Source organism: Pieris napi, chromosome 13 (assembly GCF_905475465.1).
Source record: "Pieris napi chromosome 13, ilPieNapi1.2, whole genome shotgun sequence".
Taxonomy (NCBI): Eukaryota; Metazoa; Arthropoda; class Insecta; order Lepidoptera; family Pieridae; genus Pieris; species Pieris napi.
In genome coordinates this window covers 3,339,881-3,355,139 of record NC_062246.1, presented here as the reverse complement: position 1 = coordinate 3,355,139, position 15,259 = coordinate 3,339,881, and the positions used below count along the sequence as shown (strand labels likewise).

Genomic DNA, 15,259 nt, shown 5'->3' with positions numbered 1-15,259 from the left:
AAATAGAGCGCGCTAACTCTGAATTTAGTATTGATCTAAATATATAATAGTTACTAATCTATATATAATATATAAAAATGTTATGTTGGTTTGTGAACGCTTCAAAAACTCAAAAAGTTCTGCACCGATCGAATATGTAATCCGCGTCAAGGATTATTTTTATTTATTTATTTTTTCATTGTTTTTTTCTCAAGTATTGCAAAATTAAACTTATATAAATATAACAATGTAGTAAAACCCAGTTAAAAAATTTAAGTAATTTCAAAGCCTATGGGATCGCTAAATCGCGTTGGTCTATAGGATATAAATTATTTGCAAAATGTCTTTGCCGAGTGATAGTGTCGCTAATCTCAATGAAGAGATAACAGATGACCAATCCCTGGAACAAAATAAGTAACTATATACATAAATTATTATACATACAAGCTACTACTAGGTAAATTAAATTACTCAAGATATAAGAGGGTAGTAGAACTTCACCTACTAGAGTCTATGCGGAAAGGGAACGGGCCGCGGCAGTGCGCGTCATTAATTTACAAAAATCATATACATTGATTTTTATATTAAGTATCAAGAGTATATAATTATATTATTAAGAGACGGTCGAACTATAACGTCGTCAATATAACAAAAGCTAATTTAGCACTACAGTGACGTCTAATTCCGTTACTCCTTTATGCACAGAGCGTAACCACTGGTGGCTAGCTTCTATAAAGCCAAGGCTTCTGATAGGGTTACAACAGGCTACTGTCATACGGTTTGCCTGATAGTATAAGATCCCGATATACAACGACCTTCACCGAGATGCTTATTTAATGAAACGTATTTTATATTTAATTTAATATGTCAATAAATATAATCCATATGGGTTGCCTAGCAAATTTCAGTCCTGAGTATGTTTAATTAATATTTTAATTTTTTTTCAATCAATATTTTTAATCAGGGTAGTATTATATATGTATCACTATAACTTTCTTTTTTACTAAAGATGTATATATACTTTAGTGTCACATAAAGAATATACACATAAATAATTAATTGTTTAAAAACAACCTAACATTTGCATATTCTATGGGCTTCATACTTTCGATTGGTATAGAATTTATCTAATAATCATACCGGTGAAATGTTTAAAAAAATATTTTTTTTTAATATTAATTAAAATACTCTGGACTGAAATTTGCTAGGCAACCCATATGGATTATGCCGATGGCTGGTAAATTTCCGACGTAGCATTGTCCTTATTGACGTAGCGTGCTTCATTCCTAAGCCTGACGGGCTTTTTGTGCGGGCGTTTTGTGTAAGTCCTCTCGCCCAGTCTGTTAATTCTGAGCAGCAATAACCTATTGAACACAGCACCGATGCTCTATACTCCGTCCAATGGAATATGCCTAAATCTGAAGTCTATAACAGCTGTAGCAAACTTGTTTTTGAAATTCCAACTGTACTGTAAAAAGTTTCTAGGTGGGGGAGTAGCAAACTTGTTAAGTTTGCTTATCCTCCTCCAAGATCTATTTATTGTATCAATCTGAAGGCGCTCTCATTAGTAACTCACCCAGGCTCAGTATACTTGGGGTTAGCATATCGCAACAAGTCAAATTTCATAGACGTGTGGAAGAAAAAGCCAAACCTGCTTCCAAAAAGTGGGTTTTTTTGGGTAGGGATTGCTAGTATTTCACTGACGTACAACGTATTTAGCTGTACAAGGCCCAATTACGAACTCATATGGAATACTGCTCACATCTCTGGGCAGATGCCCCCAAATGCCAGCTTCTTTCTTTTGAGGGCTTGTCGGATTTGCAATCTCCTATCTATTACTGATCGGCTTGATTCTCTATCTCTTCTCAGTGACTATACGTATTTTACAAAGTGTACGGAGAATTGAAGAAAGAATTGTTTCGGCTGATCCTTGTGTCCTCGTTTTATAACCGCATGAGCCGATATAATTCCAGGTTTCATAAGCACCACCTTGATAGCTGGAAGTCTTTCACAGTCCGCTTCTCTAGTCATTTCCTTTTGCGAACTGGTGAGCTGTGGAATTGACTACCGGTGGAGGTCTTTTCTGGGAGAGACGACCTTCAAACTTTAAAAAAAGGTCATACTCCTCTTAAAGGCCGGCAACACGTCCAGTACAAGGGTGTCCATGGGCTGCGCAAGCTGTAATTAATGACCTCTCCGTAGACTCGTTTGCCCCCTATCATATAAAAAATGACTGCCATATCTGTCACGAAGAGAGTTTCACTATATTTAACGGAATCGATTTGTTAGCAGTGGTAGCAGTCTCGACCTCGATAGTCAAGACTTCGGAAAATGCGATAGTAATAATTTTAAGCGACACATTTAAATGAAACCATGACTACAATTGCAGTAAAGCCGTGTTTTGCAATTTAATCTGTTAAAGAAGTTCTATTTCCAGTGACGATGACACTCCAATAACTAAATGGGATAAAACCAAATTAATTCTAAGCATATATTGGAGGGGACTAGTTTGTTTTATTACGCCGATTATCCTTTTACCAATACTGCTATCCTTTCCGCCTAAGGTAAATACAGTACTACGTATATATACAAGAAAGACAAATGATTTGTTATTAGAATATTTGTCTATACTGGTTATCAAACTCAGAGGCTACTGAAATATAAAAATAAAAAAATAAAAAATCTGTTTCATGATCATTTTTAAATCTAATAGACAAGTAGGTGATCAGCCTCCAGTGCCTGACACACGCCTTCGACTTTTCGGTCTGACATGTCGGTTTCCTCACGATGTTTTCCTTCACCTATCGAGCAAATGTTAAATGCGCACATAGAAAGAAAGTCCATTGGTGCACAACCGGGGATCGAACCTTCGACCTCACGACCTAGAGTCGCACGCTGAAGCCACTTTTTTTTTACTTGGGGAAATGCATTGCGCATACCCTACCGCGGTGCGACTGCTTAGTGTGGGAGGGTTATGTGGGACTCGCGAATGTGCATACCCACTAAAACCCCAAGGCGCCACCAACAATCGCCTTAGGCGGGATGCGGTAACAGCAGAGCCTTATCCGCTTCCCGACATGCGATGCGGCGGTTGTGTCCGCCTCTCCCGAAGCTGAAGCCACACTAAGCCAACATTGCTCAACTACTGAAATCTACAATGAACAAGATTAGAAATGTAACTCATTAACAATAATTTTTATAAAGCATACGTTGAATATTGCCGCTATTTACACTATACGTAATTTGTGAAAATTATGATTTAAATATTATTTTCAGAAATACCAGTGGTGTGGATATACCCTTGTGTTAATGGCGATATACTGGGTAACTGAATGTATACCATTGCCACTAACATCATTTTTTCCGATTATAATCTTCCCTTTAACCGGAATCATGAGTACTGATGAATGCTGTTGGTGTTATATGAATGTATGTCTTCTTTTATACAAATATGCAAACGTTATTCGTTGGCGTTATCTTGTCAAACTCATAATTGAGCCACAGGAGAAATGAGAATCTGAAGTAAAAAGGTGCAAGGCGAAACGTTATCATTGAATATAATTGCTCATACGGATGTAATGACATGTCTATTGTCTAGCGGTCTTATTAAGTGGCAGCTAGGTGAGGGGTACCGGGTTCGATTCCCGGTTCGAGGGCAAGTTTTAATTTAATTTAAATTTGTTCTCGGCCTTTGGGAGTGTTGTGCGATACCGGGCGAGTGCCTAAACCGTACATGGAGGATATGGTCGTATTTCTAAGGCAAAAAGCACGAATTATAAAAATCTTATACTTGACGCTCGCTAATGCACAAACCGTCCCAGAGCCATTAAAAAAATGACATGTCGTATCATATCGCAGCTCACTGCGTATTGAACGAGAGATTCTGTCGCTCAATTAGAATCTAACGGAACGTACAATCGTTAATTTTACCCTTTCATAAACGCTATATTTTAATTATTATTTTTTACAGGATACGATAATGATGTTTATAGGCAGTATGATACTTGCATATGCCGTGGAACAGTCTGGACTTCACAAGAGATTGGCTTTATGTGCCATCCGTGCTATTGGTTACTCACATTATAAGTACTTATTATTTAAAACGTATTGTATTACAAATTTAAAGTCTTTACTCTATAGCGTAGACTTATTATACTACTCAAATATGAAACAATTTTTAAGAGCAAAAACCGTTTATAGTGGCGAAGATATTATATTTGTTGCGTCAAAAATATAAGTGACTATTTTTTGTAATTATAGGTTATTATTTGCGATGTGCTTCATAACGATGTTCATTTCTATGTGGATTACAAATACAGCAGCTACTACTTTAATGGTACCAATAAACTTTGCCGTATTAAAAGTTTTTGAAGACGTAAGTATACGAGTATACGCTTTTAAAACGAAGGATAGCATTGTTGGTGATTGAACAATCGTATTTAATGATCATAGTTTCGACTCCTCAAACCCAACAGCTTTTAATCTCAACGTGTTTTTCGCTGAATGTAATATTAATGGTCAAACGATTTCGCGTTGTATAATTATACTGTAATTTGTAAAAGTGTAAAATGAATTAATATTGTTCACAAATAAAACAAAATGCGCAACATGTTTCGTCTGTAGTATTAAGTGGTAAGTTAAATTTTAACTGTGTTAATAAAAAAAGTGATGATGTTTGAAGACTTATATAGGATGTAATGAGTTGGATTTAAATTAATTTGTTTAATAATAACGTCGATTTCTGACTAAACCCCACCACCTTCCAGGTGAAGAGAAAAAATTCTCTACAGTGTAATATGTATATTATATCAACGTTGGCTATTCTAATATTGCTAGTATTATTTGGGACTGTTTTATATTACGTATCTTCCAACTTCCTACTTTTTTGTTATCAAGATTTTCACTTGTATCTTGATTCTAAGATTAAGATTGTTAACTATTTTACAGCAAAACTTGTTAAGCATTTACGATGTCAATAAAAATGGTGAAAACATTGCATCAGATATTACAACGTGTTATTTCTGCGCAGTGACGTTTTCTGCTACTATAGGTATTGTTATAATTTGTTTACCTTACTCATAGTAATACTCTTTATCGTTTATGCAAAATGCCAGTGCATTTTTTTACACTGTATTTTTAAAAAGCTTTCGGCAACGTCGAAAAAGGCGACATAGTGACTTAGCGATTGTGCCTTTTATAACAATAAATGTGAATCTTGTTCACATTTGTTTTTTTTTTACAAAGTTCTTGTATTTTTTTTCACATTATACATATTAGTTTTTGTTCACATTATAAAAGAGATGAATTTTTCAGGTGGTATTGGTACTTTAGTAGGGACCGCAACAAACTTCGTTTTTAAAGGACTATTTTCAAAGTAAGTAAATGAAACAAAAATAATGGAAATACTATTCATATACAAAAAACTAAATCACACTCTTTAACGGCATTACGTCTCGTGTGGCGTAAGGATGATTTTTTATCATTTTTTTTACCTGGATTTATGTAGGATGTATCTGAAGACAAACGTTTACCACTAAACCAATGAGGTAGCTTCTGTCTCAGGAAATGTATCAATGTATCAGGTAATTTTCAGAACATATCCAAATGCGCCGGAGTATTTATCATTTCCTAAGTTTTCTGCATTCGCAATTCCATACATGATGTTGATGGAAGGTGCAATGTATATATACCTGGTCATTGTTTACTTCGGATTTTTAAGGTGAGTGTAAACATAAAGTATACAACTTTGTTCTGATTTATTATATTTCCTCTATGTTTATAGACCAAAAAGTGCTGCAGCACAAAGAGCAAAAGTGCCACAATCCGGAATAGAAGCCGCTGAAAAAGTTGTAAATGAAGATTATAAAAATCTTGGAAGGATAACCTTTTGGGAAATCGTAAGTTATTCACCTAGTTTATGGCTAGTTTCCTATTAAATTTTTTGTATTGTGTTTTTATTGTGGTTCAGTCATTAGACACTAAATAGGTAGTGAATTTCTCACACCACAAGTTGATAATGTAGAAATAATCTATAACTCTAACCTGCAGCTATAATCTGTAATTAATTAATTAAAAATAGTATTTAATAAATGCTACTAATAAAACTAATTAACAAATGATTCCATATTAATATGTTTGGTTTTAGACGTAAACATTTATTAATTTCTTTATTTTATAATCTTACAGTATAACTACTAATACAACAAATGCAACTTATTAATACAAAAATCATAAGATCATAAACAAAACAAGGAAACAGAAAGCTAAAAGCTAATGAATTATCAATAATCCGACCCTAGTGAATTTAGGCAGTGCAATTAGAGATTAATTTAATAACATGGCGTTAATAAAATACGGATGAGTTTTTAAATTGGAACTTCCTAACCATATATTTTTTACAGATGGTTATATTACTCTTCAGTCTAGCCATATGCCTTTTTTTCTGTCGATCGCCACAAATATTTCCTGGGTGGGGTGATCAAGTTTCGAATTACTTCAAATTGGGAAATAAGAAATTGTACGGGTATTTTTATTCTGCTTACTAATCTAGACATGAGCAGTGTTGGCCTAGTGGCTTCAACGTGCAACTATCGTCCCTGAGATAGTAGGTTCGATCCCCGGCTGTGCACCAATAGACTTTCTGTCTTTCGGCGCATTTAACATTCGCTCGATCGGTGAAGGAAAACATCGTGAGGAAACGGGCTTGCCTTAGACCCAAAAAGTCGACGGCGTGGCACAGGAGGCTGGTCACCTACTTGCCTATTAGATTGACAAACGATCATGAAACAGATACAAAAATCTGAGGCCCAGACCTCAAAGGGTTGTAGCGCTTAAATAGTTGCACTCCTTTTTCTAGCAATATAACCGGTTTTATTTATAAACACGCTTAAATAAAATAAAATTTTATAAGGATAAAATATTCAATATTAACATCAAAACTGGTTTAAACTATATAATTTATTTGCTTAATTTATGATATTAATTATTTGGTAATATATTACTGAATAAACACGGTGTTACTATATAATTTAATATAATTGTTCATTGTATTGAGTGTATACAGGCCCCCTAGTACTTTATACGATACTTTTGAAAAAATCCTAGAAGATGTATTAATAAAAATATCTAATACTAATAAAACAGTTGCCGTCTGTGGAGACTTTAATATTAACTTATTAGATAAATCTAGTATTGTTAATAGATTTTTAATCTTATTGAAATCATATAATTTATATAATATTTTCCTTGAGCCAACTAGAATAACTGCCACCAGTGCCACTTGTATTGACAATGTTTTTACAAATGTGAAGCCAACTTTCTACTCAATTATTAATCTGTTAGATTCAGATCACTGTTTCATTTACTAAAGACATTGTTAAAGCAAATCGAAAAAATGTTAATTTTGTTCCAGTAACCAGTTATCGTTTAGAACTTTTTAAAAATAATTTAAATGAAAAACTGCCTGGTTTGCCTTATCACAATAACCCTGACCAAGCTTACTCTTCATTATTTAACATGATTAATTCTCAGTTTAAGAAGGTTTTTACATCTAGATCAGTTTCTGTTAGTGATCGAGTTTTGTTTAGTGACTGGGCAACACCAGGTATTTTTAAAAGCAGAATAAGATTATTTGAATTATATAATGAAAGGAACCATGATCATAGTGAAAGGTTTAGGGAGTATGTTAAAAATTACTCTAAGACTTTTAAGAGAGCCTGTGCTGCCGCAAAATCTTTACACATTAAAAACAAAATACGATCTTCTGCAAACAAAATTAAAACTACTTGGAATATTATTAATTCTGAAATAGGAAGAACCACAGTCAAGAATAATGATTTTCATCTTAAAATTAATGATATAGATGTTAGGGCGGATTTGGAGGTGGCAACCGAGTTTGAATCTTTTTTCACTAATATTCCTGTATTAACAACTCAAACTTTGTTGTCATCTTCCGGCTCCGCATACAACATACTTAAAGACTGTGTCGCAGAATGTGGGACAAGTTTTGAATTTACAGTTGTTAGTGCTAAGGACATTCTAGATGCATTTAAAGATTTGGAAGTAAAAAAGTCCACCGATCTTTGGGGGTTGTCAGTTCAAATAATATCCTCAATAATTGAATGTATTTCCCCATTTCTGGCAATTGTGTTCAACTCTTGTGTCGCATCTGGTGTGTTTCCGGACTTAATGAAGTTAAGCAAGGTGATTCCACTCTTCAAATCTGGTAGTACAACCGATCCTACGAATTTTCGCCCTATCTCAATTTTGCCTACACTGAGCAAAATTTTTGAGAAAATAATTTTAAAGCAAATGCTAAAGCATTTTAACAGACAGAATCTTTTTCACTCCAAACAATTTGGATTTACTAAGGGTCGGTCTACTGCTGATGCAGGTGTGGAACTACTCAAAAATGTATTCGAGGCTTGGGAGAATTCACAGGATGCTTTAGGCATATTCTGTGACTTGTCCAAAGCTTTTGACTGTGTTTGCCATGACACACTTATCAAGAAACTACACCACTATGGCATTAGAAATAAGGCTCTTAGACTTCTCAGTTCATATTTAGACAATAGAATACAAAGTGTAGATATTAATGGCAAAAAATCAAAAGGATCTGTGGTAACTATGGGTGTTCCGCAGGGTTCAATTCTAGGTCCTTTCTTATTCCTTATCTATATCAATGATTTACCTTTTTGTGTAAGGGATGATCACAAAATCCTATTATTTGCGGATGACACTTCGCTTGTTTTTAAAGTTAAGCGTCAACTTGAAAATTTTGACCAAGTTAATTTGGCACTATCTAAGGTTGTCCATTGGTTTAATGTTAATAATCTGCTTTTGAACTCAAGTAAAACTAAATTAATAAAATTTTCTACGCCTAATGTGAGGCAGTTAAGCACCAATGTACAACTGAATGGAGTAGAGTTGGACCCTGTTGAGTCAACTGTTTTTCTTGGCATTACTGTTGACGCCAAACTACAGTGGGGCCCACACATTAACAAATTGTCTGGAAGGCTCAGTTCAGCTGCTTATGCTGTAAGGAAAATTAGACAAATTACTGATGTGGAAACTGCCAGAATTGTTTATTTCAGTTATTTTCATAGCTTGATGACGTACGGCATTCTCCTTTGGGGAAACTGTGCGGATATTAATACAATCTTCTTATTACAAAAAAGGGCTGTCCGCGCTATATATAACTTAGGTCCTAGAGTTTCTCTCCGAGAGAAATTCAAAGAGATAAACATTCTGACTGTAACTTCACAATATATTTTTGAAAATTTACTTTATGTTTACAAAAACGAACCGGATTTTGTCAAATTGTCTGATCTTCACTCCCGAAATACTAGGAACAAAAATAATTTAACAGTTCATGCTACTCGCCTTCATAGAATAAGCAACTCGTTCATGGGTCAATGTATACGCTTTTACAATAAACTTCCTATGGATGTTCGTAAACTTCCCCTTAAGAAATTTAAATTTTTTATTAAATCAAAATTATTAACTAAAGGATATTACAGGATATCCGATTATTTAAATGATAGAAACGCCTGGGATTGAGCTGCTCGCTTATACAGCTATCGCTTGTGTTTTTGTAAGCTGTCTTTCACTTCTTTTTTTTTTTTTTTTTTTTGCATGTTGTACATATTTACAATCTGACATGTCTTGTGCTTTTGCATATGCATTTTATTTTATTCTATTGACATGTTTGTGCTTAGTGCATATTCATTTTTTTACATTTTTTTTTTTCTATATTACTGACATGTTTTGTGCTTAGTGCATATTCATTTTTTCTTTTTCTACAATACTGACATGTTTTGTGCTTTTGCATCATTGATATACAAAAACCCAAGATGCACACTCAACGTCAAAAAAACGTCCTCAAAAAATGAGCGCAACATTCTAAATTGTGCGCTCATTTCAAATAGTCTCGCGTCTACAAGTGGAGTCGATGTTATTTATTTATTTTTCTTTATAAATAAATTTATGTACTCTTGAACTTTTTTGTGTGTAGTTTTTGACAAATATATTTACGCTATATAAAGTGTGGGTCAGGAGGTAGCCAATTTAACATTTTTTTTTAATTTAAAGAAAAAACTTTTTAACCGGATTAAAGTTATGTATTATTATAAATTTACAACTATTTAACATCCAACACCTTTTGTCTTCAGTCACCGTGACCACGCACGCTGTAAAGCACCCGAAAAGTCGGATAAATTTAAAATTATGTTAAATAGTTGTAAATAAAAAAGTCATGTTCGACTCCACTCAATACCTTGTCCTACCGACCACGGTCGGTCGTAAAATTTTATTGCTTTAAGTACGTATACACTGCGTTGTAATAACAACTTTAAGCAATTCGCGTAAGGTTGATTTTGCAATAATATGTGCTTGTAACATATACTATTATGGACAGAAATTGTGTTTCGGGACACTTTCGAGCGTTACTTTTATATGAGACTGTGCATCTTGGGTTTTTTGTATATCAATGTTTTGCATACAATATTTTACACTTTGACATGCCAAGTGAATAATGATTATATTTCGATTATATTTTTCAATTTCATTATTTTTTCCTTGCTTTAAGGTACACCTTAAAAATACATTTTGTATCCATTGTAAGTGTAAACATTATGCGGGTATATCATAAACTCTTTTGCTTGATTTATAATTTGATACATTTTAGTCTATAGTTATTTTGGGCTGGCGATCTGAGTGAGTTGTTGCCCCACATATTTTTATGGTGCCACTGGCGGTATTGTTGTGTACCGGGTTGTGCAGCTCCCTTAAAAATGGTTGAGCTGCATGAGCTATTCGGGGCATGCTAGCCGTCTGCTGGCACAGGCTTGCTCAGATCGATCTGGTTCTTTCTTCCAAAGACCAGTCCAGTAAATACTCTGCATTTGTTTACACCAATTTATTAATTTATTATTGTATTATCTGGACTATAAAAGAGACTAAGACCCCCGAGTTTGTTTCGACATTTCTTCTCAGGGCAGTCAGTTAGGAAATGTCGACTTCATCTAGTTTAGGATGACATTGTAAAAGTGATTTATATAGTCCTACTTGCAAGAATAAACTATTTCATTTCATTTCATTTCAGTGTCGGCGATTCTTCAGCTGCAATGCTTGTTGGTTTTCTTATGTTCTTATTGCCATCTACATTGGAGTTCTTCAATAACTGTAAAGCTCAAGGTTATTTTAAACTTTTACTGATATAATAGTGGTATATATAATATTTCCATGTGCGCAATTAACAATTGTAGTGCTGTAAAGTAAACATTGTGAGAAAACTTGCATTTCTTAGACCAGTGTTTCCCAACGTGGGGTAAAACTATTCAAAAATTTATTGAAATTATTTGGAATTTTGGAAATGTGAATTGTGGTTTGCAATTTCCTAGTAATTCCTTTCTGAAACCTACCATTTCAATTTCTTGAGTGAACAATTAAATTTTTTAATAATTCAAATTATGTTACATTTGAGGGGTGGCACAAAAAAGATTGGGGATCACTTCTTGGACCTTAAAATCAATGATCTGTGTCAGACGTAGAATACTGATTACCAACGAAATAGCTACTATCTGAGGCTAAGACTCATAGTATCACTGGACAAATACTATACTGATACAAAAAAATTTCAGATGGTCAAATATGAAAATTAGTTATTTTATTCATGTCATGTAATTATTTCAATTCATGTTATTTAAACAGTGTTGGCTTAGTGGCTTTAGCGAGCGACTCTCTTCCTTGAGGTCGTAGGTTCGATCCCCAATCAAAACACTCGCTCGTACGGTAAAGTAATGCATGCCTTAAAGGAATGAATGATCACCTACTGGCCTATAAAAATAGATAAAAGACCGCGAAACCGATACATGTAGAAGAGAGTTTAGATGTAAAACATTGAACTTGATTTTGTAGCTTTATGCAATATTTTTTCAGAGCATGAGGATTTACCGAAACATTCTATACCATCTGTTCTTGATTGGAAAACTATGAATCAAATAATGCCATACAGTTTCATGTTTCTATTAGGTAAATATATATTTAAAGTACCTAATTTGTTTGTATCTTTTATTCTAGTTATGCCCTTTTTAAAATGAAATATAATTTTTAAAATATATTTAAAGTAATTTGTTTACAGTATCTTTTATAGTTATGCCCTTTTTAAAATGAAATATAATTTTTATAAATATATTTAAAGTAATTTGTTTGTATCTTTTATAGTTATGCCCTTTTTAAAATGAAATATAATTTTTAAAATATATTTAAAGTAATTTGTTTGTATCTTTTATAGTTATGCCCTTTTTAAAATGAAATACATGTTCGTACTTATACCAAGCAAGTATTATATCAAATAAATTATTTATATTTCTATATTAGTGTTATTAAAATCCTTAAAAGATTAAGTAGCCATAATAATCTTTAACTAATTATCCCTTATAAGGGGTCCGTACGTTTTTTATTTGTAAACATAGTAAAAGCCTCATTCAGTTAAAGAACCTTTTCTCACATATTCACAAAGTTACATTTCAGAGATGAAGGCAAACAATTAATAAGTTCTGGGGTATTCACTTTAAGGTGGTGGTTTTGCCCTCTCCGAAGCAGCGAAGGAAGAACATACGAACCTCAATGGAAAAATTGGTGCCGTATTACAAGATTTCAGATATTTGAACAATGGAACTATTCTTTTCTTCATTATAATTTTTACGGTTTTTATAACGAACTTCGCATCGAATGTAGCTGTGTGCAACGTTATAGCGCCAATCGTTATGCAATTGGTAAATACTTTTATGCAATTTATATCTTTTAAAGAAAAACGCTTTTTACCGGATTAAACTTATGTATTATTATAAATTTACAACTATTTGACATAATTTTAAATTTATCCGACGTTTCGCGTGCTTTACAGCGTGCGTGGTCACGGTGACTGTAAAGCAGTTTTTCTTTAAATTTGTAAAGGTTATGTTAATCAAAGACAATTTATATCTTAACGAATACTACATAATTTAAAAGACCACGGTTGGAATCTCAATAATTGTGTTGTGGATGCACAAAATGGAATACTATTACACATTATCAGCGAGAAACGATGCAGAAATATGTATGCCCATTATATATTTTACGACTTTACACATAATAAAAAGGAAGAATAGTTAAAAGAGGAAGTACAGCCCGCACACTAGGATTTCATGAGTCGTTGGAAGCTAGTCTCTTCCATTTGAAATATTAATGATTTTGCGTATTTGACCAAATAAATTGTACAAAACACTTACAATTTTCTAGTTGTGTTACATACATTTAAAATAAAAAAGTGTGCGTGTACTTATGTACGCGCGTCAGAAGTTATACTTCTTTGGCATTATTAAAAATAGTCTTTGATTGCATGCAAATAATTAATTACAATTAAATAGTCAAGACAGGAAAAGGAGTCATTATAGTCAATAAAGTTCAGTTTACATTTGAAAAATTAAATAAATAAATATTTATTAATATTATATTTATGATTATTTTCTAATATTAATTAGTATTGACTTAAATATTCAATTTAATTCACTTGTGATTATAATGCTGACGCACATATAAAATTCGCACTTGTATAATGAAAACAAAATGAAAACACGTGTTTTAAATGTAGAAACTCAAAGCATGTGGATAAATATTATAAATATAAATACACAATGAACAGAGGTGGCATTTTTTTTTTTTTTTTTTTTTTTTTTTTTATTGACAATTCACACCAATTGACCTAGTCCCATGCTAAGCTGGTGAAGCTTGTGTTATGGGTACTAGGCAACGGATATACATACATATTATAGATAGATAGACATATAAATACATATTTAAACACCCAAGACCTAAGCACAACACCAAATGCTCATCACATCGATGTCTTGTCTCAGCCGGGGATCGAACCCGGGACCCATGGATTCGCAGTCAGGGGTACTAACCACTAGACCAATGAGTCGTCAAAGGGCGTCGTAGGGCATGCGTGCCAACATGCGCCACTAACTTCATTCTGTTAATTTTGTGTCACGGCGCGTACGCATCGTAAAATTTCACTCTCATCAATTTTTCATAACGCGCCTGAAGAAGTATAAATTCAAAAAGCAACATTGATTCACTGTTCGAAGAGAAATAAGTAACGTTTTATTTTCCAGGCGAAAGAAATAAATCAAAACCCATTATGGTACAATATAGCAGCAGGTTATTCGTCGTCATATGCGTTTTGTCTTCCTGTTGGGACGCCGGGAAATTTGGTCGTTCAAAGCGTCGCTAACATACCGACAGCGAAAATGGTAACGTTATTGCTATTCTACTATTATTCATATATGTAGTAACATCAGCAGCGTGTTACTTATTAGTAAAAAAGATATGTAAACGTCTAAGGCTTTTAAAGGTTTATGAGAAACTAAACAGCGCTCCTGGAGGTTACGCGATAATCTTTATATATATAATTCTTCTGTGAGTGTGTATGTCACTGAACTTCTCTCAAACGACTGGACCGATTTTGATGAAATTTTTTGTGTGTGTTCAAGGGGATCTGGGTATGGTTTAGATTCACAAATCAGCCCGCCAGATGGCGCTGCAGTCGGTACTTTCATACTTTGCTTTACTAATTGCTTGAAATATCATGCAGGACAACGTCTGTCGGGTCCACTAGTATTTTATATTATAGGATATTTCACGAAGATGTCAATATTAAATCTCTCGAATCTTTTAAAGAATTGTACCCTATACGCATATGAAATAAATATTTAATTACATTAAGGATGATCGGAATGTATGAAAAGTTTCGACCTAGTGAAGTTTGTATCACTGCACCAAATGACTGGCTCGTACTGTGTGGAAATATCGTCAGGAAAGCGGTGTCTTAGATGGGATCCACTTACTTGCCATTTCAGAAATAAATTAAGTCAATAAAGAAATTCAAGGCCAAGACGGCCAGAAGATCGTAGGTCTATTGGATTTTTTAGTTAACGAGTTCCGTTTACGTTCGTCATAATACACACGAACTTTTTAATGTTATTCAAGTGTTATTATTATTCAAAATCATTCACAGATGAAGGCAGGAATAGGACCAACTTTAACGACGATTATAATCACATGGTTCTGCATTAACTTCTGGGCTCCAGTGGTATGGCCTGATCTCCACACTCTACCTGACTGGATATATAACACACGAACACATTAATAAAAAGGATATCCATATTTCAAATACCGATAAAATTTTGATCTAATCCAGTGTCTCATTTTTCTAAATAGATTCCTTTATTACTAATCA

General features: G+C 33.5%; 1 protein-coding gene across 1 annotated transcript; it reads left to right on the top strand.

The window, feature by feature from the left end:
• The first annotated feature begins 278 nt into the window (after positions 1-278).
• Positions 279-15,203, top strand: LOC125055047 (protein I'm not dead yet-like). The gene is made up of 15 exons (XM_047657252.1): positions 279-393; positions 2,417-2,543; positions 3,256-3,408; positions 3,950-4,065; positions 4,240-4,354; positions 4,927-5,029; positions 5,293-5,353; positions 5,573-5,698; positions 5,762-5,876; positions 6,381-6,496; positions 11,081-11,172; positions 11,917-12,009; positions 12,556-12,755; positions 14,136-14,273; positions 15,038-15,203. Exons 1-15 carry the CDS (start codon positions 320-322, stop codon positions 15,167-15,169), a joined length of 1,761 nt encoding a protein of 586 aa, XP_047513208.1. The 5' UTR covers positions 279-319; the 3' UTR covers positions 15,170-15,203.
• Positions 15,204-15,259: the final 56 nt, after the last annotated feature.